Genomic DNA, 27130 nt, shown 5'->3' with positions numbered 1-27130 from the left:
CATCTCCCTTCCTAAGCTGTGAATTGCATCATGGATGAAGTAATATGAGAATAGAAACAGGACATCTCACAGTAGGGATTGGCCACAGTGGGCAGTAGCAGCTGCTATCACTACCGAGCTCTGTCTAGGGACCTGGATGTCATGGTGTCCTCTGAGCTCCATCCAGGATTCACTGTCTCACTTCCCTCACTGCTTTGAGCCACCTGCTTATATGAGTCTCTGACTTTCATTGCATGCAGTCTGTTACATTGCCTGCTTTTGGGAGGAGGGGCAGTGCTTGGGACATCTGGCTTTAGACATGGAGTTCAGCCCCAGAGCTGTAAGGCTGCTCTGAATAGGCATGTAGAGATACATGAAGGCATGCAGAGATACACACAGCCATCATGCAGAGAGATACACACAGCCATCATGCAGAGATACACACAGCCATGCAGAGATAAACACAGCCACCATGCAAAGATACACACAGTCATGCAGGGATACACACAGGCATGCAGAGATACATGCAGGCATGCAGAGATACACACAGCCATCATGCAGAGATACACACAGCCACCATGCAGAGATAAACACAGCCACCATGCAAAGATACACAAAGCCATGCAGGGATACACACAGGCATGCAGAGATACACACAGCCACCATGCAGAGATACACACAGCCACCATGCAGAGATACACACAGCCACCATGCAGAGATACATGCAGGCATGCAGAGATACACACAGCCACCATGCAGAGATACACACAGCCACCATGCAGAGATATACACAGCCACCATGCAGAGATACACACAGACATGCAGAGGCTCCCCTGTGGCTCTCAAGACTCTGCTTTTCATCAGGGACATGGGCAAGGGATGCTCAGAAGGGTGACCCTCTGGACAGACACTTGGGGGCCTATGACAGTATGGACAGTATCCCTCCCGGGTGTGGAGCTCAGGAGGAGGCTGTCGAGAAGGTGGAATAACAGGATTTGGAGTGTCAGCTCATTAACAACCTGGACCAGGCTGCATGGTTATAGCCTCATACCAAACCTCCCTCTGCATTACATTCTCCCAAGAACCAGAGCTACAACTGTGTCAAAATGTTTTCCCACTCCTGGTGCTGTGCCTTGTCTCAGACAGGGACTGATCTGTCCCCTTAGACCCTGAAGGGCATAGAGTTTATTCTGGAAAAAGACATATCCTTGGCTTCTTCTGAAGCAAGAAATGGTGGGCATGCCCATCCACCCGGCTGGGCACCTATGGCTGGTTACTAAGCTCTGAGCTTCCATTTCCTGTTCTGCGGACAGTGCTAGGCCTGTGGAGGGGTGATATTGTCCCTTCCACAGCACCAGCCCCCAGTGCTCTGCTAGGGCCTCTCTTTCTCATCATGGCTTCTCGTGCCCATGTGCCAGCTTGTTTTTGGTGTGCTAACCTGCCAGGCATGCACACAGGTGGCACTCACTAACACACACACACACACACACACACACACACACACACACACACACACACACTATTTGGTTTGATAAATGATGCCTTTCTATTAGGATCCCAAGTGACTTTATAAGCAAGCTATAAATAGCCCAGAAGATTGGCAGGGCGAATCGATCGCCATTAGCCACGTTTAGGCCGCCAGCACCCTTCTCTCCCTCTGGGCCAGGCTATAGAATAATTAAGTTTCCTCTAAAGGGCTGTCACCATTAGCTGAGTCATCTTCCTGCTCACCCAACCCGGGCAGCTGTCCCAATCATTGCCAGGAGGAAATTCTGACTGCAGGACACTGCAGGGCTGAACGATAGGAGATCTAGGGCCTGGGTCTAGACATCTGCAGAGACACAGACAGGAGTAGGCTAGCATATGGAGTTTGCTTCATGAATGCTGTAGATGGTCCTCTAAATGTCCAGGGGCCACAGAACTGTCAGGATTCCCACTGGAGTCCCAGTGGCCAGCATTCTGCCTGCTACCTAGAGATACTCTTCTGTATATATTGGAGGAATGTATTTTGTATATTTATTTTTTAAAAAATTAATTCTTTTACTAACAAAATACCATTACGAGAGTATCTCACCCTCTACTTAAAATATGACGAATACTTTATATATTTGTCCTTCCCTTTTCCCCCAAGGTGTTACAGAATCTTTCTTCAATTTTGAGCCTTCGAGTATTTATCACATTATTTAATTGTAACTTTAGCTTTATTCTTAAAATTAGCACACGCAAATAAACTATTGAATGTAATATACCTATTCAGCCTGCCAGATGACAGCTGAGAGAGATCCCCACAGAGAAGAGGCCTCTCTTCTCTCTCAGTGCTAGAGACCAGACATCATGATCAAGGTGTCTGCACATGGCTGTGTGTATGTCTGAGTCTTGTTTTCCCACTCTCATAAAGATAACAGGTCACATAGGATCAGGACCTGTCTATCCAGGGCATTCTCTCTTTGTATCGGTCTCTCTGTCTGTCTCTCTGTCTCTCTCCCTGTGTGTGTGTGTGTGTGTGTGTGTGTGTACGTACGTACGTACGTATGTGTTTGTGTGTTAACTGTGTATATTACTGTGCACACATATGCTCAGGACAAATGAAGAACTCAGAGAATAGCCTAGGTGTCTGTCCCTTTTGCTTTATTTGAGACAGGGTCTCTTGTCTTCTGCTATGCACAGCAGGCTAGCTGGCTTCCAGGGATTCTGCTGTGTCTCCCCCTCATGTCCCCTTAGGAGTGCTGGAATCACAAATATGCACACCATAGCATTTGGCTTTATGTGGGTTTTTGGAATTAGAACTTCATCCTCATGTTTGTGCTTTATGCCCTGGGCCCTGCAATGACGCATTTGAAGGCCCCACACTAGGCACTCCCTCTTTTCAAGTACAAGGCATTAAAGCTTCAACATAAACATGGTCCCATCCACCTGTATGTATTAGTAAATATTTACTGTAAATAACACAGATTAGAGGTGAGTTAGGTAACCTCTGCTAACAAATTAATCTATGTTTATTGTAGAAAAATTAATTGTAGTAAGGTGAAGAAGAAATAGAATCTTCAGAGATCCCCACAGTCCAAGGCAGTGGCTATTAAGGAATAGGTATGTTGCTATAGGCTCTCTTCTGGACAGGTGTCTCAAGCAGAGCCCAGATGCCATCTGTCATCACTCACTGATGTCATCATGTTCCTGCATATAGAGGGCATATCTAAGTCAGGGTTTGTAATGACGGTGTAGTAGTCTGCTGTGTTAATGCTTCATTTTTTAAAAAAATTCAGCCCACCCCTCTGTGCTCTGTAGTTTCTAGATTCTCCATGTTATAGCCAAAGCCAGCCCATATTACAAACCTTCCAGAAGTGAAATTGCCAAGGAAAAGGCCATGTGTATTCTCCAAGGCCATTGGCTGCTCTGCTTATTACAAGACCAACCTCCATGAATCTTCCAGCCCTTAGTCTCCAAGCAGCCATGTGTGAAAACCTAAGTCCCCTTGACTCTTTCCGGCAATAGCATTTGTTTCCCTTTAAACTCTGTGACAGGCTCCTCAGCCTTAAAAGATGGCTCTGCAGCCTTTCCGTGTGTGTTCTTTGATTACTAGACAGGCTTGCCATTTTGCCCTATGCTTACTGGTTGACGTCATTTCCCTAGTCCCCATCCAAGATTTGAACCTACCAGAAAGACCACCTTTTCCATAGCTTCCACCGTCCTTTCTCCCACTGTGTCATGGCTCAACTCTCCTCCCTCTGGAATTTTCTGCCACTCCCCAGCCTGTGCTACACTTGCCCGAGTTCTCCACTGGTTCCTCTTACACAGAATTGCAGCACTCCAACCCTCCCTTTTCGTGGGGACCAGCCTGAACAGAACCTGGCGATGAGGGAAGTTTTATTTCACTTTCTCCATCTATGCTACTGGTGCCTTGAGCCACGGGAGTTGATTGAATGGGTTACCCAAAGCCTCATGGGACAAAGAGAACTATGGCAAACATTCCATCACACTGTTGGGTGACTTTGATGTGTTGGCCATTGCATGTCTGAGAATGACTGGTTGGTTCATCCCTCTTGTGGCTGTAACTGGGTTTGGGGTTACTTAGATAGATAGAAAAATCTTTTCTGTCCTAAGCCACTCTTTCCTCCCCTGTGCATGCCTCTGATCTCACTGCTGACGGCAACTAGGACTGTATGCCTCCTTCCACTCAATCTCAGAGCTTCCAACTCACCCAGATGATAAAAATGCCCAGTCTAAGTTACTGCTGCGTTGTCTGATGGCATCTCTCCCTGCATGCTGTGTTCCTGCTTCCTACTCTGTCTTAGATTAACTTCAATGTCATCTCCTCACCAAGTCCTTTCCTAATGCCCTCTAAGAGCAACCTTCCCTGGGCTGTTACCATCTGCCATGTATGTGCACACATGCATGTGAGCATATGTTGTTTATGTGTCTGTTCACTTATTTGCAGACATTGTCCATCAGAAATAAACTCATGGGAGACAGAGCTTTATTTTCTTCTTAATACTGAGGGACTTCTGTGTCTGGCATGTGATGGATGTTCACTGGGCTTTGCTACATACATGAGTGAGCGAGTGAGTGAGTGGTTGAATTAAAGGATGGATGAAGAAACCCCAGTGCTGTCCCACAAGAGAGGCCACATTTCACCCATACCATGTCTCTGTGGCTCTGTAAGGGTGTTGTTTTCCTTCCTTGCATAAGTCTAAGTGTCTTCTCCATTCTTGCCAAAGACTAAGGAGTGACGGTGAAGTACTACAAGCTTCCTCTGCTCTCAGAGCTTAGCTTTAGTGGAGTCTCAGCTCTGCCCTTTGGCTTACACCATTTTCCCTGATTTCTTTCCTTTGGATGGCACAGCTTACAGTTTACTATACATGCGGAAAGGGTAGTTTAGAAGCCTGTACTATATCTAGTACCATCACCGGGCCACTAGATACTCAGGCTCTCGGAAAGATCATTCTGTCCCCTACTCAATCACAAGATGGAGAGGTTTCAGCCAGTCACAAACCTGAGACATGTGCTCTACTTTTAGCAATGTGGGAGGTATTGGCCCTGCCCACCTACAGTAAATGCCCTCCATTTACTGCATGTATAGGTTCTGTACATGGCTATAACCTGCTGCATGTATAGGTTCTGTACATGGCTATAACCACCCTACCTCTGGATCCTGGGGCAATAGGGGTAAAAGGAGAGGTCAGAGGTCCCTCACAGCATCAGGTCTCTCACTTGCTTGTCCATGCCTTTTATGAGCCCTGTGCTTTGCCATGGCAGAAGGTGACTATGGTGATGATTAAATTACTGAAAAGAACAGATTGTTTGTCAGAATCTTCATTTACATACCAGCTATAACATGCAGATGGCAAGCTGTTCTTGGTTCTCAAAGCAAAGCTCTCTAGGGCTCCTCTCTAGGATGCCTTAGACCCTTCAGCCAGGTCTTAGACAGTCCCAAAGTGAGGTCTTCTTCCCTTCACTGATAAGCCTGCTATATAGCCACTCCATGGGTGGCAGAGTTCCTCAGTCACATTTTTAGGGAACTAATGTGTCTATGTCCTGAGGCTGTTATGACAAGTGTCATAAATTTGTTGGCTTACACACAGAAATGTATGCTTTCCTAGTCTGAAGGCTGGAATTCCAAGATCAAGGTGTTGGCAAGGTGAATGTCTCCTTGGGCTTCAAGAGAGAATCTGCTTAGGATTCTGCTTCATCTGGAGAAGCAGGTAGAATCTAGGGACCTAAGGTTGTGTGGAATGACTGCTTCCCTAGTGCTACAAGGATAAGAAATGACATCATGTCACTGAGGGTCTGTGATGGACATATGGATGGCTAAGTGGCTAAATGTTGATGGGTGGATGGATGGATGAAGGAAGATGGATGCTGGAGTAATAGATGACGAATGGGATAGAAAATGGGTAGATAAATGATAGGTGAATAGATGATGAATAGGTTATAAATGGATGGGTGATAGAAGATGAAATAGTGGATGATGTGTAGATGAATTTTGGAAGGGATAGTGTAAAATGGATAGATGGATGACGGGTTGATGGTCAGATAGTTTGGTGATAAATAGATGGAAGGTGGATGGTAGATGGATAGATAGTGGATGGATACTAGCTGATTTGATAGATGATGGATTAATGATAGATGGGGTGGATGGATGGATGGATGGATGGATGGATGGATGGATGGATGGACAGATTTAAAGATACTGGCTGGATGGGTGGATGGACAGGATAGTTGATGGATAGAAGAATGGATGATGGCCAGATGTTGTGATACATCCACACATCTCAGTGGAAGGCTAAGACAAAAGGATCTCAAGTCCAAGACTAGCTGGTCTATATATCAAGGGTGGATAAGGGGATAGATGGGTAGTAGTTACTTTGGTGACTTATAGTCTCATGTTCTTTGAGCTATAGAGGGAGAAAAGCTAGTACCCAAAGTTTTTGTTCTGATGTTGAGGTGAAGCTAGTTAGGTAGGTGAAAAGAAATCCTATAGGTCTCCTTAACTGGAAATACCACAAAACTGAGGCCACCAGTGTGGCCTCCCATGGCTCTGAGCAGTATTAGAAGCAAGTAGGCACTGCAGAGACGTGAACCATGGAGCTGCTCACATTTTATGCCATCTAGAAAGTATGGTTTGTCTATGAGTCAAGGCTAAGTTCAATCCCAGGTTCTAACGGCTTGGCCTCTGGGCATACTCGCTTCCACCCACCTGGGAAGAGGCATTTCTTTTTTCAGGGCTGGCCACTGCACTTGCCTTGGTGGAGCAATGCTCTGAGCTTTCCAGACTAGTGCCTGACAGAACTAGGCCAGAGATTTCAGTCATGAGCCAGGTCAGCTGACGGCATTAACCAGCATGACCTTTCTCCTGGGCTGGGCCAAGCTCATTTTAAATGGCATATTGATGGAACATACAGCTGGAAGCAGGTGTAGCCTAGCCATTCCCCAAGATGACCCCACACTCTGCCAGTCAGCTTGAGAACCACCCACCTGCCCAAAGGCAGCAGACTGCACCCTCAGAGAGGACGAAATTGGTTGAGTCCCTTGGTGGAGGGTGCAGATGCATGACTGATGCCAAAGTTGCCTTTGGTTCTTGACTGCCAGCCCCATCCATGGCCACTTTTCTCCTGCAGCCCCCATTCCCAAGTTCACATCACTCTCCGCACAAACCCTGCACCAGTACTGCCCACCTACAGCTCAGGGCAGGGGAGGGCTCAAGGCCTGGCTAACACTGTGGTGAGGACAAGAGTTTAACTGAAGCCCATGCGCAGGAGCAGGCAGAAAGCTACCCAGGAGTCTAGCATCTGCTTTCTTCAGATAGGTTTGAGAGTTGAAAGGTTGAAAGGCAGAGATAGTGCTTGGGAACAGAAGAGTCCTTTCAAATTCTTGGCTGTTCTCAGAGAGTTGGCTTTGCATAATGCTGCAAATCGGCAGGCATAGGCTCCTTTTTCCTCCTGGTTTCTCTTCCGTCCTCTCAAGTGCCAATCCAAAATGAGAATTAAGGGCTTCATAGAGAGCCAAAGCTTCCAGGGAACAATGCATTCTGTCCCTGCAGAGTGAGGCAGGACCAGTTCCTGCACCTACTGTCATCCCTTCCCTAGACCCCACATTCCCTGCTGATAGGAAAGCCTTAGTCACATCAGCAAAGACTGGTACACACCACAGCTATTCACTAGGTACTAGCCTTGGTTTGTCTCACGAGGTTCTTGATAAAGGTGCTCTCTGAGACTCATTCAGGACCCAGGTTCCATCCTGTCCCCAAGAAGTGTAAGCTACCTTGCTTGTGAGTTCCCAGTCCATGAGCTGGCCTCACTGTGTACCCAGTCACCTTGAGTGGCTTACTTCCAACCCCATGGCCACACTGCTGCTATCTAGAGGCTAACTGCATCTCTGGGCAGGTACCCAGGTATTCAACACCAGGCCTCTCCATTTGGCCATCTCTCTGATTAGGTCTTTTTTTGTTGTTGTTCCCTCCACATCTACCCTTCACCTTTTTGAGGTTAAAATATAATTACATTATTATTTACATATATAAACTATAATTATATTTTATAAATATATATAATTACATTATTTATTACATAAATTTGTTATTTATTACATTATTATCCCCTTACCTTTTCTTTCTCTAGCCCCTCCCTTGTCCTCTCTCCCTTTCTCCCTCTCAAATTCATGGCTTCATTTTGTTTTATGTGTGTGTGAATATATACAACAACTTGCTTGTATATATTCACACACAATATTCTTTAGTGTTACTTGTATGTATATGATTTCAGGGCTGACCAGTTAGTGTTGGATAAACTTATTAGGAGCTCATCACTGAAGAGGGCTATGCCTCCTACTCTCAGCATTCCTTAGTTGCCTGGAGTTCTTTGTTAAGGGCTCTACTTGTTCTGGTCTTGTTTAGGAAGCCATATTGTGGAGTTATAGGAGAAGCCCACTGATATTTCTAGAAGACACAATTTCACAGCAGATTTCCTGGTCCCCTGGCTCTTACAATCTTTCCTCCCCCTCTGCAGCTGTGTTACCTAGCCCTTGGGTATAGATTTATCAACTGGGACTAGGAACCTCATTATCAGTTGTTGTCTGTACTTTGACCAGTTGTGGCTTTCTGTAATGGTCTCTGTCCATTGCAAAGATATGGGTCTTCGACAATGGATGAGTTACACTGATCTGTGGGCACAAAGGATAAAAATGTATGATGCAGTTAGAAATCATGCTGGCTTAGTAAAATGTAGGTAGTAGGTTTACTTCTGAGAACCATGATCACGCTAGCCATGGGCTGCTGGGTAAATTTCCAGTGTCAGAAATAACTTCTTGCCCCTTGAGTGGGGGAAGTCCAATTAAACTGCTCTTGTTTACTGCCAAGATGCAAATGCTGGTGTTGTACCCTTAGACATAGCTTCCCGTGTTGATCATGCTGTGGTTCATAGGCATTGAAGGCAGGTAGGGCCATTGCTTGCTTCTCTCCCTTGGTAATTTACATGGCACCTTCCTGTACTTGAAAGCTAGTCCTCAGGAGAGCTAGTGCTCTGGGCTTTCAGGTCAGCTCCACCCTGGGTCCACTCTTCCATTTTCTCCTTCACATCACCCATATCCTGCTATTCCCCTCTCTAGCTGTTACCCTCACTGTAGCCCCTTTTTCCTTTCCTGGACTGTGCTGTTACTCTAGGTTATACATTCCCACCTGATGATTTGGAGCTGGGAACCATGAATATAAAAAAAAATGTGAGCTTTGTCTTTCTGGACCTGGATAACCACACCCAATATGGTCTTTTCTAGTCCATCCACTTGCCTACAAAGTTCATGATTGATTCCATTTTTCTTTAGAGTTAAATAGTTTTACATAGTGCATGTGTGTAACATTTTCATTATCCACTCGTCAGTAGAAGCACATTTAGATTGTTTTAATTTCCTTACTGTTGTGAATAGAGCAGCGATGAACGTGGCTAAGCAAGTAATTGTGAAGTAGGATGTTGAGAAAAGCGGTATAACTGGGTCATATGGTAGATTTTATGTTTAGCATTTTGATTGTCTTCAGAGTGGCTTCAGAGTTTGCAATCCCACCAACAGTGAGAAAGGGCTCCCCTTCAGCATGTATTGGTCATTGTTTTGTTGATCTTTGCCATTCTGACTGTGGTGAGATGAAATCTCAAAGTTGTTTTGATTTGAAATCCCCAAATTCCTAAGGCTGATGAACATTTTCATTTCCTCTGTAGCTGATGTTTTAATGGGTTGGTTTTTGACTTTTTATGTATAGTGGATGTTAATCCTTTGCAAGGCACATAGCTGGAAAAGATTCTTCTATGGGCTTCCTCTTCACTCTGTTTAGAAGCTTTTTAGTTTTAATGAAGTCCTGCTTGTCAACTGTTGACAAGTTATTCCTGGGCAAATACAGTCTTGTTCATAAAATCCTTCCTTTACCTGCGTCTGTCTATATTTTCTTATAGCAGCTCCAGTGTTTCAGGCTTCACATTTGATCCATTTTGTGGGAGGAGATAGATACAGGACTAATTTCATGCCTCATGTGCACATCAGTTTCCCAAGCATCACTTGTTGGTGATGCTGTCTTTTCTTTAATGTCTTTGAACCATCTCTGTATCTCCAGGATAAAGACAACTTGATAAGAGTATATAATATTTTTCTATGTGCCTGTGTTTGGCTTGCAAGTATTTTATCAAGAATTTATACATGTATGTCCATCAGCGATAATGGCCTCTAGAATTCTGCCTGTATGTGTGTTTGTGTATTTACCTGATTTGATATTAGAATAATACTGTCGTCATCGAGTTTGGAAATCCCCCCTTCTGTTTATTGTCTATTTCTCATTCTATTAATTTGGGCATCTCTTTTTCCTTTTGGCTAGTTAGGTCAGGGATTTGTTGCTCTTCTTTATCTTCTCCAAAAATAAGCTCTTAAATTCATTGATTGTGTTTTGTATGATTTTGCTTCTCTTTCATTAACATCTGCTCAGATTTTTTTTCTTATTTCTTGGTGGATTTGGGTTTGGCTTCTTTTTGGATTTCCAGATTCTTGAGTTGCATCATTAAGACATTTATTCGTCCTCTTTCTGATTTTTTTTTTTTCAGTGTAGTGCTCAGAGACCTAAGTTTCCCTTGTATGACTGCTTTCAATGGATCCCAGAGCTGTGTTGCTTTCATTTTCTTTTACTTCCATTAATTTTTTTCTGGATTTCTTTGACCCGTGCACCATTCAGTAACGTGCTGTTTATGAGTCTGTGTACAATATTAGAGATTTGTTTGCTGTTTCAAGTTTTATTGCATTATATCCAACAGGACACATAGAGTTAAGGGTTTCTGAATTTGTGTGTATGTGTGTGTCCTAGGATGTCCTCTGTTGTAGAGAAATTTTTCTGCAGTGCTCAGCAGGATGTTTATATTGGTGTTTGAGTAAAATCTTCTTGTAACTACCTAATAGGTATATTTAATTCTGATGTTTCTCTATCTTTTGTCTGGACAGCTTCTCAATTGGATAAAGTGAGGTATTGAAATCACCTACTATTAAAGGATTGATTAAAGGATTACACTTTTTATGAAATTGGGTTCCACAGAGTTTAATGCATACATGTTTAGTAGTATTGTCTTAGTCAGTGAAGAGATTGCTGTGAAGAGATACCATAACCATGGAAACCCTTATAAAGAAAATCATTTCATTGGGGCTTGGTTACAGTATCAGTGGTTTAGTCTGTTATCATAATGTCAGGGAGCATGGCTGCATGCAGGCAGACATGGTGCTGGAGAGGTTGAGATCTGAAGCAGCAGGAAGAGAGAAACACTGGGGCTGGCTTAAGCTTTGAAACTTCCAAGCCCACACCTTGTCCCACAAGGCCACAACAGCCTTAATTGATTCCAGGTCGTGCCACTCCCTGATGACTAAGCATCAAACCTATGAGCCCATGGACACCATTCTTCTTCAAGCCACCACAATTGCAATGCCTCCTTGGTTGATTGTGCCCTTGATTAGAATGAAGTAGCCTTCTTCCTACCCTTTGATTACTTGCAGTTTAAAGTATATTCTGTTAGCTAGTAGAATAGCAGCACTTGCTTGCTTCCTGGTCCCATTGGAAGCACCCTTTCCATCCTTTCCCTTTAAAATGATGCCTATTTTTTAAAGCTGTATTGAATGTCTTGTAAATAAGAAAAGAAAAAGGATTGTTTTAATTCAGTAAGCCGGTTTTGATTGGAGAGTTGAGGCCATTCATGTTTAAAGTTGTAATTGAAAGTTGTGTCGATCCCAGTCATTGGTCTTGTTGTATGCTCAGCTGTTCCTTGTGTCGATTACCGCTTCCTTCTTTTCCTTTCTGTAGTCTCATAGCTATGCTTACCCCTCTCTTTAGTGTAAAGTCTCGCTGCCCTGTTTTGTCTGCTGGATTATGAACACTTTGAGCAGCTTGGAACATGTAATGCTCTTTTGAGGACTCCAGTCAAGGTTGGCAGCCATTATCTTATAGAATTTGGAGTGCATCACTTCAGCCCCTTCTGGCTTTCAAAGTTTACATTGAGAAATCTTAGTGGTTGTTCTGGTGAGTATGACTTGTGGATTTGCTTGTTTGTTTTTTCTTTTAGCTTTCAATCCTTTCTTTGTATATTTAGTATTTCAACTAAATCTCCTTTTCTCCTTTTGTCTGTTTGGAGTCCTATTACTTCTACTATCTGTATGGGTATGTCTTTCATTATTTGGGGCAGGTTTCCTTCTGTGACCTTACTGGATATCTGGTCTATGCCACTAGCCTGGGATTCTTCTCCCTCATCTATGCCTATAACCTCAAAGGTTTTCCCTTTTCACATTCATTTTCTGTATGTTTTATCTTTTCATGCCCTTTGCTTGTACTGTCTAATTTACTCTACTTTATCTCCAAGTCTTAGTACTCCGTCTTCTACTTGGTTCATTCAACTTGTAAGTTTTCTAGTTCAGTTAGACGTTTCCAGTTGCAGGTGTATTTCAAGTTGAATTATCTCTAATCTTTCTGTCTCCTTATTGAATGCTGTTCTCAAATCCTAGATCATCATTTCAGTCAGCCTTATGTATTTCTTAGGCTTCACTCAGGTATTTAATCTCCTTGAATTCTTTGATGAAGTTTTTGATTGCTCTTTCAAATTCTGTGTCCTGGGGGTTCATCTAAGTAACTGTTGCTGGAGAACATTTCAATAGGTCTGATAGGTTTGGGATGGGGGGTGGGGGATACTGTCTTGATCTTTGTGAGAGTACCTAGGCCTGTGGACTTTTGTTAGGTCTGTTTCTGATATGGGCACAGCAGATAGAGGATATAAGAGCCAACCAGGGTGTGTGAGACAGTTTCATCTTGAAAGTTGGATATACATACATACATACACACACGTATATATGGAGGTTAGGGGTGGTGTGGGTGAGTCCTAGCAGACTGTGCCAGGGCAGTGAGCGTGCATTCTGGACTAGATTTAGAAGGGTGCCCACAAGTGAAACTCTAACATACTTGCTAGGTGGGGCCCTTGTACAAGGTCTATGGTGCCAGACCAGGCTGGGTAGCATGGGATGGGGAGGAGTCCAAGTTCTCTGGCTAGTAGTGGAGGTGCCAGTTCGGCTTTATACTTTAGAAGAGTATGTGGGAAGAACTACCCTTCTCATTTTCAGAAGAAGGAATGAGGAAGGTCAGAGTTGGTTGGTAGAGTATTTCCCTAGCGTGTGTGAGGTCCTGGATCTGATCCCCAGTTCCACTTAAACAAGGCATGGCAGTACTTGCCTATAATCCCAGTAGGAGGATCAGAAGTTGAAGGTCATCTACTGTGGGATAACAAGTTCAAGGTCAGCCTTGGATACATGAGACCCTATCTCATGGAATGAACATCAGGGAAAGGGCCTTCGTCTTCTAGGGATGTGAAGGGACATTCTTGGCTCTGCCTCTGCTGCAGACTATCACCCACATAATAGAGTCCTATCCTGCATCTGCAGTGTGGCTTCATGGGGGTACTGGTGATGGGTATCTATAGTATTGTTGGAGGCAGTAAACCACACTCCCCAACCAGTATGGGCACTGGGTTGTGGGTAGCCAGAGGTTTTGAGCTGTGGAACCCTGACCTTTCAGAGCTCAACATGTACTCCCTAGAATTCATTGGCCAGGATGAGGCCAGAGAGCCTCTGAGAAAGGACTGTGCACACACAGCCCTCCTCTTGAACTCCAATTTGCCTTAATTTTAATTTAATTCCCTTTAATCTTTAATGAAAAGTTGTAAAAGTAAATTATTTCCCCAGGAGAGGCAGCAGCTCCTTAGGAGCTGTTCTCGACTTGAGGGTAATTACACATGTGGGTCCTGAGCAGCCTCCAATGCCAAGGAGAGGCATTCTGGTTTATGAACTAATTAGCGACCTCAATAATTGTTAAACACACATGCCATTTGGTGGATGGAGTATATGGCACTAACTCCACAGAGCACAGGCCCTGGCAGGGACAACAAGCCACTGTCTGGTCTTGATCAGGTCACTGCAAGCTTGTGCTTTCAGGAGTTTGGAGTCAGCTGCCTGGATCTTCCTGTCCTTCCTGCCACCCCTCCACATCTGGACCTGCCTCAGACTTCAGCACTCTGAAAGAGGCCAAGAGCCCCAGGGTGTGGATGTAGGAATGGCAGCATAATGACATCACTTCCCCAAGAACCAGTACCATTGGCTTTTTGGAGTCAGACCGTCACTCTGCCTAAAACACCCAGGCCAGAGGAATTGGCAGTTGGGCAGGCCATGGAGGAGTGATTATATGGATGTATTTAGAGAAGTCTGGGTGTGTATGTGAAGACTACGGTGGGGGTTGGGTCTATGGGAACTAAATTACAACCACTGGGCACCAACATGCCTGATTCGGAGCTTCTTAGCAGTCAAAGTGAAAAGTCCAGCTACTTGGCTCTTATTGGTAAAGAAGGAAATCAGTGCATTTCACTGGCTAGGCACCTAACCATCAGCCCCACTGGCTTCTGGGAACACGGAGCAGTTTGTCCTGGATGATTAGAAATGAGGGGATTTTATGCTAAATCTGCTGCCGATTCCCTCTGAGACACCTTAGTGAGTCTTCCTATCAACTCCCCTTGGGCTTTTTTATTTCCCTTCCTGCCTTTTACCTCACCTACAGGATGACGCTTCTCCTTGACCCATTTCAAAGCTGCGCTCCTCTGGATCCGCTCTGGCTGTTAAAGTTAAGGTCCATCCCGTCATAGGAGTGAGCTTGCAGTCTGGAGCATTGGTGCCCCAGCTGTCCTTGCCTGTCTCTGCCTTCTTCCTGAAAACAAGCTTTTTATCCCAAAGGTGGCTTTTGCTCCTGAACTATATTTAGTAGTCCTCTGCTTTCCAGGGCACCAGAGGCAAGAGAGGGAGGTGTGGGTGAGGCAGGGCTAAGAGGCTCCCCAGGGTCTATAGCCATGGATGAAAAATAATCCTGCCAAGTTCTGGCTATTGGAGCTCTGTGTTACCAGAGGGATGAGCTTATTGGGGCGGTGGGAGGTGGAGCTAGCTGGGCAGGAAAACACTAGTCCATTCTTGATCACCATGCAGTTCTGGGTCTGTGGGTGTTTGAGGTTAGGAGTCTGGTTCAGGGGATTGGCTGGAGCATTGGTTCCCCTGTTGTCCAGCATCTATACTCACCCAGTCCATGCAGACCAGATGGGAAAGACAGCTTTAAACTTAGAGTACCGTGAACATCTAGAGCCCTCAGGATTGTGTCTAGCTGGCCTTGCTGGGTGACGCTGTGACTCCTATGCGCACATTGCCTTGAACTCCCCTGTGGCTTTGCTCTTGGCTTTCTCAAATAGTCTTTGACTTGCCTGGCCCATGCTGCTTCCTATCCTCTTAGGAAGACATGAGGACTTGGGACCACATAAGACACATAGAGCACCAGGCAGAACCTTGGACCAGCTTAGAGTCTTCTGCCTAGGCACCATATACCTGCCTCCTGTTCTTTCAGGCCACAGAACTGCCTAGGCCCACTCACTTTCCTGTCTCTCAGGGCCTTCAGGATGGATCCCACTAGACCCCAGGTCTCTGGATGTCTTCCACTCATAGACCTGGTTTCTGCAGAGCCAGCATTATGCCATAGCATTAGTGTCGAAGCAGCAGTAGTTGGTGTTCTGGGCCAGAGGATTTGAAGTCTGTGACTTCAGATGCTATTGGACATGAAAAGCTACAGGTCTAGGCAGGAGGGGACAGTGGTCTATGGTCCATCTAATGCTTTGAGGAAAAAAAGGCACATCAATCCAAGAAGCAATTAGATTCTGTATTCTCATGCCCACCAGCCACTGTCGGGGTAGAACCACAGTGGAAACATGTGGTCGGCTCCCAATCCTCTACTTGAAAGGCATTTCTAGGTTGTGTCTCCAGTCCCATCATGTTACTGTTGGGGTTGGGTAGGTTAAGATGTAAAAAATTTCAGCGTGTGGCTAGAAATCATGGGGCCAGGGTTTGAGTCGGGCACTCAGCTGCACTGATTGTTCACATCCCAGCCCCTCTGGGAGGAGTACTGTCAAACAGGAACCCTTCGTCAGCTGGTCATTGCTAGCCTGGCAGCCTCATTCACAGGAGGGGGCATGTCTTCAAGGGATGGGGCCAGCCCTAGGATCAGAAGGCCATACCACAAACTGTGGTTCAGGGCCACAGGAAGTTTTTGGCTAACCTAGAAGAAAGTACAACACAGACAGGGTCCTATGTCCAGATGTCTCTACTGCAGCCCCAGAGTTGTCCCCATCCTCCCTCACACTATGGTTACAGCCACAGGTGTGGGTCATGGGCCCCCTCCAGGCCATCTGCTCAGTCTGCTGAAGTCTGGCCTGAAAGGGTAGAGCCGACTTAGGAGGTATTGGGGAGGCTCCAGGTGCAGTAAGCCCTGGGGGATCAACTTACCTCCCTCACAGCAGAGCTTGCGTGTCCCAGAGCCAGTCATACCCTGGGTCTCTGCTTTTCCCCACAGCCTGGTTCAGTGGGGGATAAAAGATGCCCTGCTTCTTGGTTTGCCAGGCTGGGACACTGTGAGCCCTGATCTCAGCCCAGGAAGCAGATTTAGTGCTGACAGGGTCGCAGGTCTCCAGCCATTACCTAATATGGGTGCCAAAGAAAAGGGCCTCCTTTCTCCTGCCAGCCCATCATGGAAGGTTGCTTTTTTTCCCCCAGTCAATATCAAGGAAGGTGCAGAATTCCTTGTTCCTACATGCTGTGTATGTGACCACTGTAAGAACTATGGGCTGAGGGGGAAGGGTAGTGGTGGCTGCTTAAGAGTCATACAGTTGGCAGCAAGAGTGAGCCATGGGATGGTCGTTACTCTGAGCCAGGGTGGAGAGTGGGTAGTCCTTCTGGGGAGTCTCCTGCCTTCTGTGTGGTGGTGTGCTAGGGTGCTGGAAGGAGGCTACTAGTTACAACTGGGCACAAGCCTTTCCTTCATCCCGATCCCAGGAAGCATGGACACTCAAGCCAGGTAGAAGGCTGGGTATGTAGAGGGATCTCTCCTGGCACTATAGAGTAGAGGTAAGGCCAAGATCCCAGCTGGCCTACCTTGGGCTGTGCAGAGTTGGGAAGAAAAATGATTAACAGGCAAATCAGGGAAGACTGGACAATGAGCCACAGCCATGCCCTGGATGCCCTGGCAGCCTACACAGTCCTCTGCAGAGAAAAATAACACCCCCCCCCAAAAAAAAAACCCAAAATCAAAAATGAAAGAGCTCTAACGAGGCAGTCACCCTTCACTGGTTTGCATATAGTCATGGCTCCCTTAAAGGGACCAGCCTCTGCTGAGCCCTCCTCTCTCCCTCACCCCCAATTCTTTCAAGAAGCTCCAGCTGCATCTGGTGGGGATTACTGACCAGGAGATAGTTATGAAGACCCTGTGTGGGGTAGAAAAGGGGGTGGAGGCCTGCTGGTTATCTTTGTATGTGAAGCCCCATGCCACGTGGAGAAACTGGGCCTACATACACAGCTCTCCACACCATTGCCCACAGCATCACATGGGGATTACAGATAGACCAATGGCCAGGGACCTTGAACCACTACAGAGCCTAGCCTGGTCAGATTCAGGCCAGATGGTCTTGTGCAGCTACACCAGACTCTTAGAGACAAATAATAGCCTGAAGAATGTAGATTAAAGAAGAAGTGTCCCTTTCCACTTACCCCGGGCCTGCGACCAGCCCCCTTGAACTAGGTAGAGTCTCAATGTGAATCACTTCACTTTTTCCTTGCTAGATTATAATAAACGTCCCCTCCACAGAGCCATGCCCCTCGTCACTATGCCTGGCAGACAGTGTTAGGGTGAAGGAATCTGCTGAGGGGTTTCCGCTCCAGCTCACCTGTAGATGGAGGATGGGCATGCAGTCCAGGGAGCAGCAATCACAGGAGGCAGGCAGGAGATGCATCCGCTCCCGGAAAAGTTTGAGAGCATGGCATTTTCAGAGTGTTGTCATTGTTCCCAGATGCCCCTCCTCTGGAGAGGAAGGCATAGCTGGAGAGCACTCTCCAGAAGGGCAGTGGCTGGAATGTCCAGGAGGAACACAACAGATGTGGGCTCCTCTTGAACGGACAGCCTTTAGGTGACAGCTCTTCTGCTGTGCCTGTCTCTGCCAAACCATTTTCAGGAAAACAGGATCAAGTCACTCCCGTGTGTCCCCAGTGCTCTGGCCCAGAGCAAGGAGGTGGGAGGCAGGCTGGCTCCCTCTGATAGTCTTTCATCTCTTGCAGATGTGCTAGTGGATGGGCAGCCATGTGACTGTGAGGTGGCAGCTGCCTGCCAGGTCGGTGACCCCGTGCGCTTGGAGGTGCGGCTGACTAACAGGAGTCCCCGAAGTGTGGGGCCCTTTGCCCTCACCGTGGTCCCTTTCCAGGACCACCAGAACGGTGTGCACAACTATGACCTGCATGATGTCATCTCCTTTGTGGGTTCCAGTACCTTCTACCTTGACACGGTGAGTGTGAGCTGGGGCATAGTCCTCCATGTCTAATCCACAGTGGCCACCTATAGCACAATGGCAATGCTGTTCCTGCCTGCACATACCCACAGCACCTCACTACAGTGGTCACTGTGATACCCAGCCCCAGAGGAATCTATCAGCCCTAGAGCTCGGTTCAGACACTCGTGCCCAGCCACTACACACGCTACTGCCTTTACTCCCAACCTCACTAAACCCAGGCACTTCAGGGGGAGAAATAGTGGTGGCACCTTTCAAAGATAGAAATGGGTTCTCAGACATGCAGCCCCTCGTCTAAGGAAGCGTGGCAAAAAGGCTCTGGGTGGAGCAGGGACAGTGTTTCGCACCCCTCTCACATTACCAGTGCCAGGCAAGTTCAAGGCTCTCCTAGTAGCTTTGGGGGTGGTGCTATGGATCCAGTATGACACCTCTTCCTCTTTCCCACTCCAGGTACAACCATCAGGCCAATCCACCTGCCTTGGGGCCCTCCTCTTCCTCTACACAGGTGACTTCTTCCTCAACATCCGGTTCCACGAGGACTGCAAGAGCAAGGAGCTGCCACCCTCCTGGGTTTGCTTACCCAGCGTGCATGTGAGGGCCCTCGGGGCACAGGCCTGAGCCCCTCATCCCGAAGGCCATGTCCTCCATATGCCATAGCCAGCACTCCTCCTCCCTCCCAGAAGTCACCCCAAGGCTCCCCCCTGCTTTGCTTCTGGCCTATTATGCTGAGCGACCTCATATCCAGTGCCAGCCTGGGCGGCCCTGGATGGCCAGCACTGCAGAGGAGCCTTTCTGATCTGCCATCTCCCCTTGTGTCTCCTGAGGTCTGGCTCACCCCTGCAAATGTCACTGGCAACCCAAGCAAGGAGGGAGACAGTGTGGGTGAGCAGGGTGAGCAGGCATCAGGGTGTTCCCTGCCTCTGTGTTCTGGTCTCCAAGTCTGTGTATTTATGTTGCCACATTCTCCAATAAAGGCCTGCCTTGCTTACCTCACACTGTGTTGATTTCAGACTGTGGGGTAGTGGGAGAGGGGGATAGTGTTAAAACCAAACCCACCCAGCCACACCCTGCCAGGCGAGGCATCAGGTTCACGGGTCCCATGGCTGGAAGGGCAGGCTGCATCTGTCTTCGAGATAGCCAGGAATACCAGGTCACCTCCGTAACACTTAAGGTGCATCGGCCTCTCCCTCAGCGGTGCTTAAGCCACCTATGTCTCTGCAAGCTTCTTGTCACCCCAGGTTGCCCAGTGGTGAAACCTACTCTGTTTCAGCCTTGATCCCAGCCCTTTGAAAACTGCACTGAAGTTCTAGCAGGGGTGGGGTGCTGTGGTGTGGCGGCCCCACTGCCAGGCCATGCTCACCTTAGCCTTGACTTATAAACTCTACCTACTTCAAGGTTCACCTTGGGCCACCTGCCCTGTAGCCTAAAGCATGTGGAGCCCTGCTATGTGAGCAGCCCTTGTCTTCTCTGAGGCCCCTGGGTCTAAGTGTTCATTTTAACACATGCCAAACCCCAAGGCAGGCATGGAGATGAGGGGACATTCTTGGGTGTATGTGTGTGTGTGTGTAAAGTCACGGGAAATAGCTGAGGCCACCCAGACATCTGGGGGGGGGCAGCATATGGGACTCAGGAGCCCTCTGAGCCAGGGCAGGGGACCTTTCTCATGACCTGACTCTACCTCTCAGCCCCATACCTAGAGAGTGTGTCTCTTGGATGCTACCCATAGTTGCCTACTATCACCCAGGTAGGGAGGGAACATTGCACTATGCTGGTCTGGGGCCATGTGATGCCCAGTAGACATAATCTCCTCTTCAATCTCAATTCAGGGGAAACAACGCCAGAAGGTTTGCCTATGCCAGCAGGGGGAGACCCGGGAGAAGTCCTTTGGCCCTCCTCTCTAAGAATTCAAAGCAGGGTGGCCTTGTTAATACAGCTAGGCCCCTGAAATACACTGTTATGCAAAGCAGCTCACAGAGCTGGGGGTGGGTCATAGTCAACTCCATTCACATCAACAGCTCCTCACAATCTGCATGTCCTGTCCCCCAGAATACTCGTGCATAAACATGCTTGACGGATGGAAGAGTACATACCTACCTTAGACTGCCATCATGCCGAGTTGTAAGTGAAGCTCTGAGAGCAAGGACCAGGAGGAACTTCAGTGATGTCATGCTTTCTTCTAAAAAAGCGTTGTATGATGTTGACAGACGCAATACAGACAGACAGAGTTGCCACTGCAGGCTGGGAAGGATGATGAGGACATGGCTCAGTTTGATTCCAAGGAGAAGCGTGTTCATGATTGGTCCCAGTAATTCCAAATGCTCATTCTCAGAGGATCTATTGGATGTCAGTAGAAAGAGAACCCAAAGGGCAAGGTGGCCCACTTGGAGGAGGAATAGAAATAAACCATGGGTCTTGCAAAACCACCCACAGAATGACTGTGTTGCCCAAGTTTCTCCCCTCTACCCTGCCAGAAGAGATGGTTGGAGTCAAGACAGGGAGGCCTGGAGGGCTGAGGATACAGGGAGCCTTCTTATAAGAATACACGGATCCGGAAAATTGCTTTGGGATGGGTGTCCCTTGCTGGCACATGTGTAGCTGGGTTTTCTAGCCATGTTAGTATGTGGGAATTAATGCAGGTCTGGGAAAGCCCCGCTGTTTTCTGGACCTCCTGTCTACTTTATCCCAGTGCAATCAGTAGGGACTTCCCAGGCCTAAGCAGGGGACATGCCAAAGCATGTCCAGTCACCTGTGTGGCTGAGTGGGTTGCTGCTGTCATGTTGCCTGTTCCTCTATGGACAATAGCGGTCACACCCAAACACTAGGAAGAACTCAGATCTGGAAGATAATGTTTGAGAGTCTGAATTCTACCTCAGCCAGTTGTCAACTCGATGACCCCAGAGAGGTTACTACTGCATTCTGAGGTTCAACTTTCTTTCTGAGTAGGGATAACGATGCTAATGCCATGAGCACTTTGACGTGAATGGTTTAATCTCTTTAGAGTTGCTAGCAAGGCTTCAGTGCACACGGGTTCCCTCCCCCTCCCCCTCTTATTGCTTCTCTTTCCAATTCCATCTACATGTTCTCCCATGCCTGAAATTCCACCTCCTCCAGGGACACTTAACATTTGTCCTTGCTGGGCACCGTCAGTCCTTTGCAGGGGCTCATTTGTTAGCTAATACGCAGCAGAAAGCTTGCCTTGCGACCCCAGTGCTCCAACAGAAAAGGGACAGCAGAAGGAAGGGGTGAGCTGTCCCTGCTGAGATTTGAGCACAGGCTGGACCTGACCAGAGATGGATTCAGAAGATTCAAGCTTCATTTGGGGTTTCTGAACCTACTGGCCCGGAAAACCACTGCTACTATGGCATTCTACAAGGCAGCCCTAGTCCCTACAAGCAGAAGTGGAAGTGTGTAGTCATCTAGCCCTGGGGCCATCAAAAAGTGTCTTAACTCTCCAAATGCTCATGGCCAGCCTCTACTCCTCTACTTCTTGTCTCCCTCCCTCCCCTGCCTTTCTCTGCCTCTACTACCCTCTTAACTCCCCTCCCCGTGTCCTCAATAAATTCTATTCTATACTTAAAAAGAAGAAGTGCCTTAGATGACTAAGAAAACTGCTTATATATATTTAAATACTATATACTATATAAATGCTTATACTATATACAAAGTATAGATAAAAAGAGGTTACCAACGTAAGGGAATCAGCCTTATTGAAGCCTTCTACTGATTTTGACTAGGAAGGTCACCACAAGCAGATGAATATCACAAACTGCTATAAGGAGAGAATTCTAGGAGCAGGGCTGGGGGGATGACTCAGAGGTTATTCAGTGGTTAAAATCCTTGCCACAGAAGCAGCAAGCTTGAGGACCAGAACCCGTGTAAGTGCCAGGGGGATGTAGGGACCCATTTGTAATTCTAGCACAGAAGGCAGAGGTAGGGGACCCCAGTATTTGTGAGGACAAAATCTAGAAAGGTAAGCTGTGTCCTGCCAGATGCTGGTTTTTTCCTCTGGGGAACAAAACTGGAGGAGGAGACAAATCCAGGGTTAGCTCATGGGGAGCTGATAGAAAGCTCCTTTCACTAACTGGGGAGCCCGATGATGGTAAGAATGGTCCTTTTTCATCCCTCAACAGTAGAAAGAAACCTGGCCCTTCCTCGACTTCAACTCAAACTATCTCCTACAAATACAAGCCCTGAGCCATGTTCCCTAAGTGCCTTCCTTAAGCCCTAAGTTATGTACTCATTTCAGAATACCCTGAGACAGCTAGCATCTGTCACTCACATGTACCAGATATCTTAAAGACAAACACATCTTTCCTGGGGTCCGGAGAGGCTCCATTTCTGTTTTAAAGATTCAAGGTCACTATGAGTAAAAAGGATAATTCCGTTTTTTTAAAGCCATTAAATACACTGGGAAACAATTCATTATGGGTGAAATCCATGGAAAACAGAATCAGAAGATACAAATCAAGAAATAATCAAACAGTGGAATATACTGGACAGAGACTGTGAAAGGGACGTGGTTGGTTTGAGAAGTGAAAAAGAATATCAATATAGGAAAAGTATAGCTCATAAAAGAATCCAATAGAGCCCCCATAACTGGAAATAAGAGCTGAGTTGAACTGCAGATTAAGCTCAGCTCAAGAATGAACTAGAGCATTGGAGTTGGAACTGAAGATGTTATTTAACAAATGCATCCCATGACGAGCAGAGAACATTAAGGACATGGGAAGTCACTTGTCTACATGTGTCTAGGAGTTCTCAAATGGAAGGAGGGTCAAGAGAATGGAGGGAAAGCTGTGAAGAAGCAGCTCAGGAAATTCCAAGTGGAAGAGTAGCACACTGGCTGCCATGCCATTGTCGAAGACCATATGGACAGGATTGACCCTAAAATGAGCTAGAAATATAAGACTGTGACCTTCAGAGAAGTAGCAGTCGGATGGACAGATGACTTCTTGCTAGCGGCAATGGTATCCAAAAGTCAGTGGGATAATTTTAATCTCAAATGGTAAGAGTACTTTTCTCTGTATGAACTAATAGCATTTGCACAAAACCCAAGAGTTTCATGTTGACAAAATTTCATTAAAGGGAATTTTAATAAGAATAAAATAGTAAGAATAGCCCAAAGGCAGGAAAAATGTGGATACTAGACGAATAGCAGAGATCCAGAGAAGGAAGAATAAGTAAAATAGGGCATAAGTGAGAAAATTTGAGTAAAGATTTACTGTCTAAACCAATGGTTCTCAATCTTCCTAATGCTGCAATCCTTTAATTCAGTTCTTCATATTGTGGTGACTCCCACACACAACTATAAGATTACTTTTGTTGCTATTTTATAACAAATTTTGTTACTGCTATGAACTGTAATGTAAATATATATATATATTTGGAGATAGAAGTTTGCCAAAGGGATTCCAACCCAAAGGTTGAGGACAGCTGGTCTAAATAATAACACAATGAAAACAGTGGAATGAAATGAAAGACCATAGGGCTTGCAAATACAGTGAGCTGGCATATAAATTTTTAGAGAATGAGTCCAATCAGGAAGCTGCAAGGTGATGATTTTAGTGTCAGCCGATCAGGAAGATGGTAAAGATGGTGATGAGCTTTAGACTTGGGGATGGCACTGTACCTGTGGGAGTTTCCATCTCTGATGCGCCCATAAATAAATGAACAAAAGGGCAATTTTAAATTAGCATTCCTCCAAACTAGCCAACAAGCCCCAAAGAAAGTATGAAAGGGGGGAAAAAGAAGAGAAGAAATTGCCCACTTGGTACCCAGACTTCCTGTGTCCTTCTCTGGGGTCGAGCCCAGTGAGTATCTCTGATCTCCCCACCATGTCTTTTCTGTGAGCCACCAGATCTATCTTATATCCCACAACCAGTGCCCAGGCCTAGTCTGGCCACCCCCCCCCCACCTGTGTCTTAACCAACCTCCAGGCTTCCTCAGGGTGACATATCCTGAGCCCCAGCCTAGTCTGACCACCCCCAGCTGTGCCACAGACCAACATCTAAACTGTTCACCAGGACTCATCTTACCAGAAACTATACCCAGGTTGCTTCTGCACAGCTTCCAACCACCCACCTATCCAGACTTCTCAATTCCTGCTCCATGGTCTAGTCTGGTGATTCTTCCTGACCATCTACACCTCCCTAATCTGCCCGATCAAGTCTGGGACCCACAGCCAGTGCCCTGGTATAGTCTGGCTCTTCTTGTCTGCACTTCAGGCTTCAGCCAGGATGCTTCCCACCTATCCCTCAACCCACAGGACCCTTCCATCCTATATCTAGCATCCAGATCCACCCCCACACTCCAGGCTTGAACCAGAATGCACATGCATCTCTCATATACTTAAAAGTACCCAAAAGAATTTTATATACTACAGAAAGAGTGGAACTTTAAATGTCTTAAGAAGCATAAAATCTAAATTGAAAGTTATGCTTATAATGTTGTGTTTGAATATTTTATTTAGGAACCAACCAGATATCCTAATGCATATCTGTTACTTTACTTAGTTTATTTTCAGTCCGGTATTTTCAGTTGCCTGGAGACTTGGAACTTACCATCAAACTGACAAACAGCAAAATATAGTCGACATGAAATTTCATCATTGTAATGATTTGATTCAAATACAGATTTGAGCCAAGTTTGGTGACATACATCAGCAAAGCTATTGACGATGATTGACAGAAAGGAAAGATTTCTACAACATAAGCATCCGTTAAAAATTATATTTAACAAGCCAAATTAAAAAAAAATACAGGAAGCACTAATTTGGACTAGAGGCGAAATGAGCATAGTAGAGAAAGATTCTATGGGGGGAAAATGTAAAACCAAAATTTAAAAACATAAAATGCCACAGAGAATACAAACATAGTCAACAAAAATCATCAATACAATGACTACAAATTAATGTGCACAATTAGACAATAACATTAAATATCAGTGGCCTCAATTCTCCCATCAAAAGACTCAAACTGGCTGAGTAGATCAAGAAAAAAATCTATTTGTTGCCTATAAGAAACACATTCTAGAGCCGGGCAATGGTGGCGCACACCTTTAATCCCAACACTTGGGAGGCAGAGGCAGATGGATTTCTGAGTTTGAGGCGAGCCTGATCTACAAAGTGAGTTCCAGGATAGCCAGGGCTACACAGAGAAACCCTGTCTCAGAACAAACAAACAAACAACAAAGAAAGAAAGAGAGAGAGAGAGAAGGAAAGAAAGAGAAAGAAAGAGAGAGAGAGAGAGAGAGAGAGAGAGAGAGAGAGAGAGAGAGAGAGAAAGAGAGAGAGAGAGAAGAGGAGAGGAGAGGAGAGGAGAGGAGAGGAAGGAAGACAGACATCTTAGTTTTAAAGATAGGTACACCACCTTAGACTAAGAGGAAGGACAAAAGTTTGCCAATCAAATGGGAATAGGAAGAAAGCAGACTCTGACAAAATAGACTTTAAATTAAAACTAATGAGAAGCTACAAAGGGAATCTAATCAAAGGAAGAAGTAACCGAGAAGACATTACTATTCTAAACATATGCACCAAACTCCAGGGGACTTAACTTCATAAAAATAAATCTATTACTGGATTTAAAGATAAAGATGAACATCTATTCACTAATAATAGGTGATTTCAATGTCTCACTTTCTCAATAAATATCATCTAGACAAAAAGTAAGCAGAAAACTCAGAATCAATATCATACATCAAATGGATTCAACAGATATCTACAGAACAGTCTACTAAAGAATACACATCCTATTCAGTAGCACCATAGTAGCTTTAAAGTAGAGCACAGAATGTGGCCCCAAACAAATCGTTACAAATTCCAAACGATTGAAATCACTCCTTGTATTGTATCTGACCATAATACAGTCAAACTTAAAGTTGACAGCAAACAAATCTCTAGTCAGTACATAAACTCACAGAGATTAAACAGCTCATTACTGAATGCTGGATGTGTTAAAAAAGAAACCAAGAAAGAAATTTTTTAAATTCCTGGAACTAAATAAAAATGAAAACAAAACATGAGAAAACCTCTGGGACACATTGAAAGCTGCTCTATGAGGGAAATTTATAATGTCAAGTGTCTAATATCAAAAAATCAGAAATATCACAAATATTTGACTTAATGATACAACTCAAAAAGTTGTAAAAAACAAACCAAATCCAAACCTAGATGCCAGCAAGAAATAATAATCAGGGCAGAAATCAATGAAATGGAAATGAAACAATTTTAAAGATTTAACTAATTTAAGAACTCAATGAAAAGATAAACAAGATTGGCAGACCCTTGGCCCAACTAACCAAAAGAAAGAAAGACAGGATCCAAATTAACAAGTCAGGAATGAACAGGGAAACATGGCAATAGATACAAAAGAAATTCAGAATATTTTAAGGGAATGCTTTAAAATCTTGATCCCATGAAGCTGGAAGATTCTAAAAGAAATTGATGAATTTCTAGATTCAGCCAAAATGCCCAAAGTAAACCAAGACAAAAAACCTCAACAGAATCATAACAAATGTAGAGGTTGAAGTAGCAGTAAAAAAAATTAAAAAAAAAAACCCTTCTAGCTTAAAAAAGTTCAGAGCTAGATGGATTTACAGGAGAATTCTACCAGAGATTCAAAGAAGAGCTACAACCATCCTTCTTAAACCATTAAAAGAAAATAAATAGAAGGAGCACTCCCAAACTCCTTCTACAAAGCAAATATATCACTCTAATGCCTGAACAAGATAAAGACTCAACAAAAGCAAAA

General features: G+C 45.5%; 1 protein-coding gene across 5 annotated transcripts in view; it reads left to right on the top strand.

Moving 5' to 3' along the window:
• The window catches only part of Trappc9 (trafficking protein particle complex 9), a 471619-nt gene extending 452243 nt beyond the window's left edge, over positions 1–19376 (top strand). For 4 of the 5 annotated variants that reach the window (XM_006521527.4, NM_180662.2, NM_029640.2 and 1 more), the window contains 2 exons: positions 18157–18380; positions 18834–19376. In XM_006521527.4, the coding sequence (XP_006521590.1) occupies positions 18157–18380; positions 18834–19001 (392 nt within the window). In that variant the 3' untranslated portion in view covers positions 19002–19376. Of the gene's footprint in view, positions 1–11818; positions 12005–18156; positions 18381–18833 lie in introns of those variants that run through there. The other variant, XR_001781576.1, reaches the window with a different exon arrangement.
• Positions 19377–27130: the final 7754 nt, after the last annotated feature.

Source organism: Mus musculus, chromosome 15, assembly GCF_000001635.26.
Source record: "Mus musculus strain C57BL/6J chromosome 15, GRCm38.p6 C57BL/6J".
NCBI lineage: Eukaryota > Metazoa > Chordata > Mammalia > Rodentia > Muridae > Mus > Mus musculus.
Note: the sequence above shows the minus strand (reverse complement) of the source record. Positions and strands in the feature narration are given on the sequence as shown.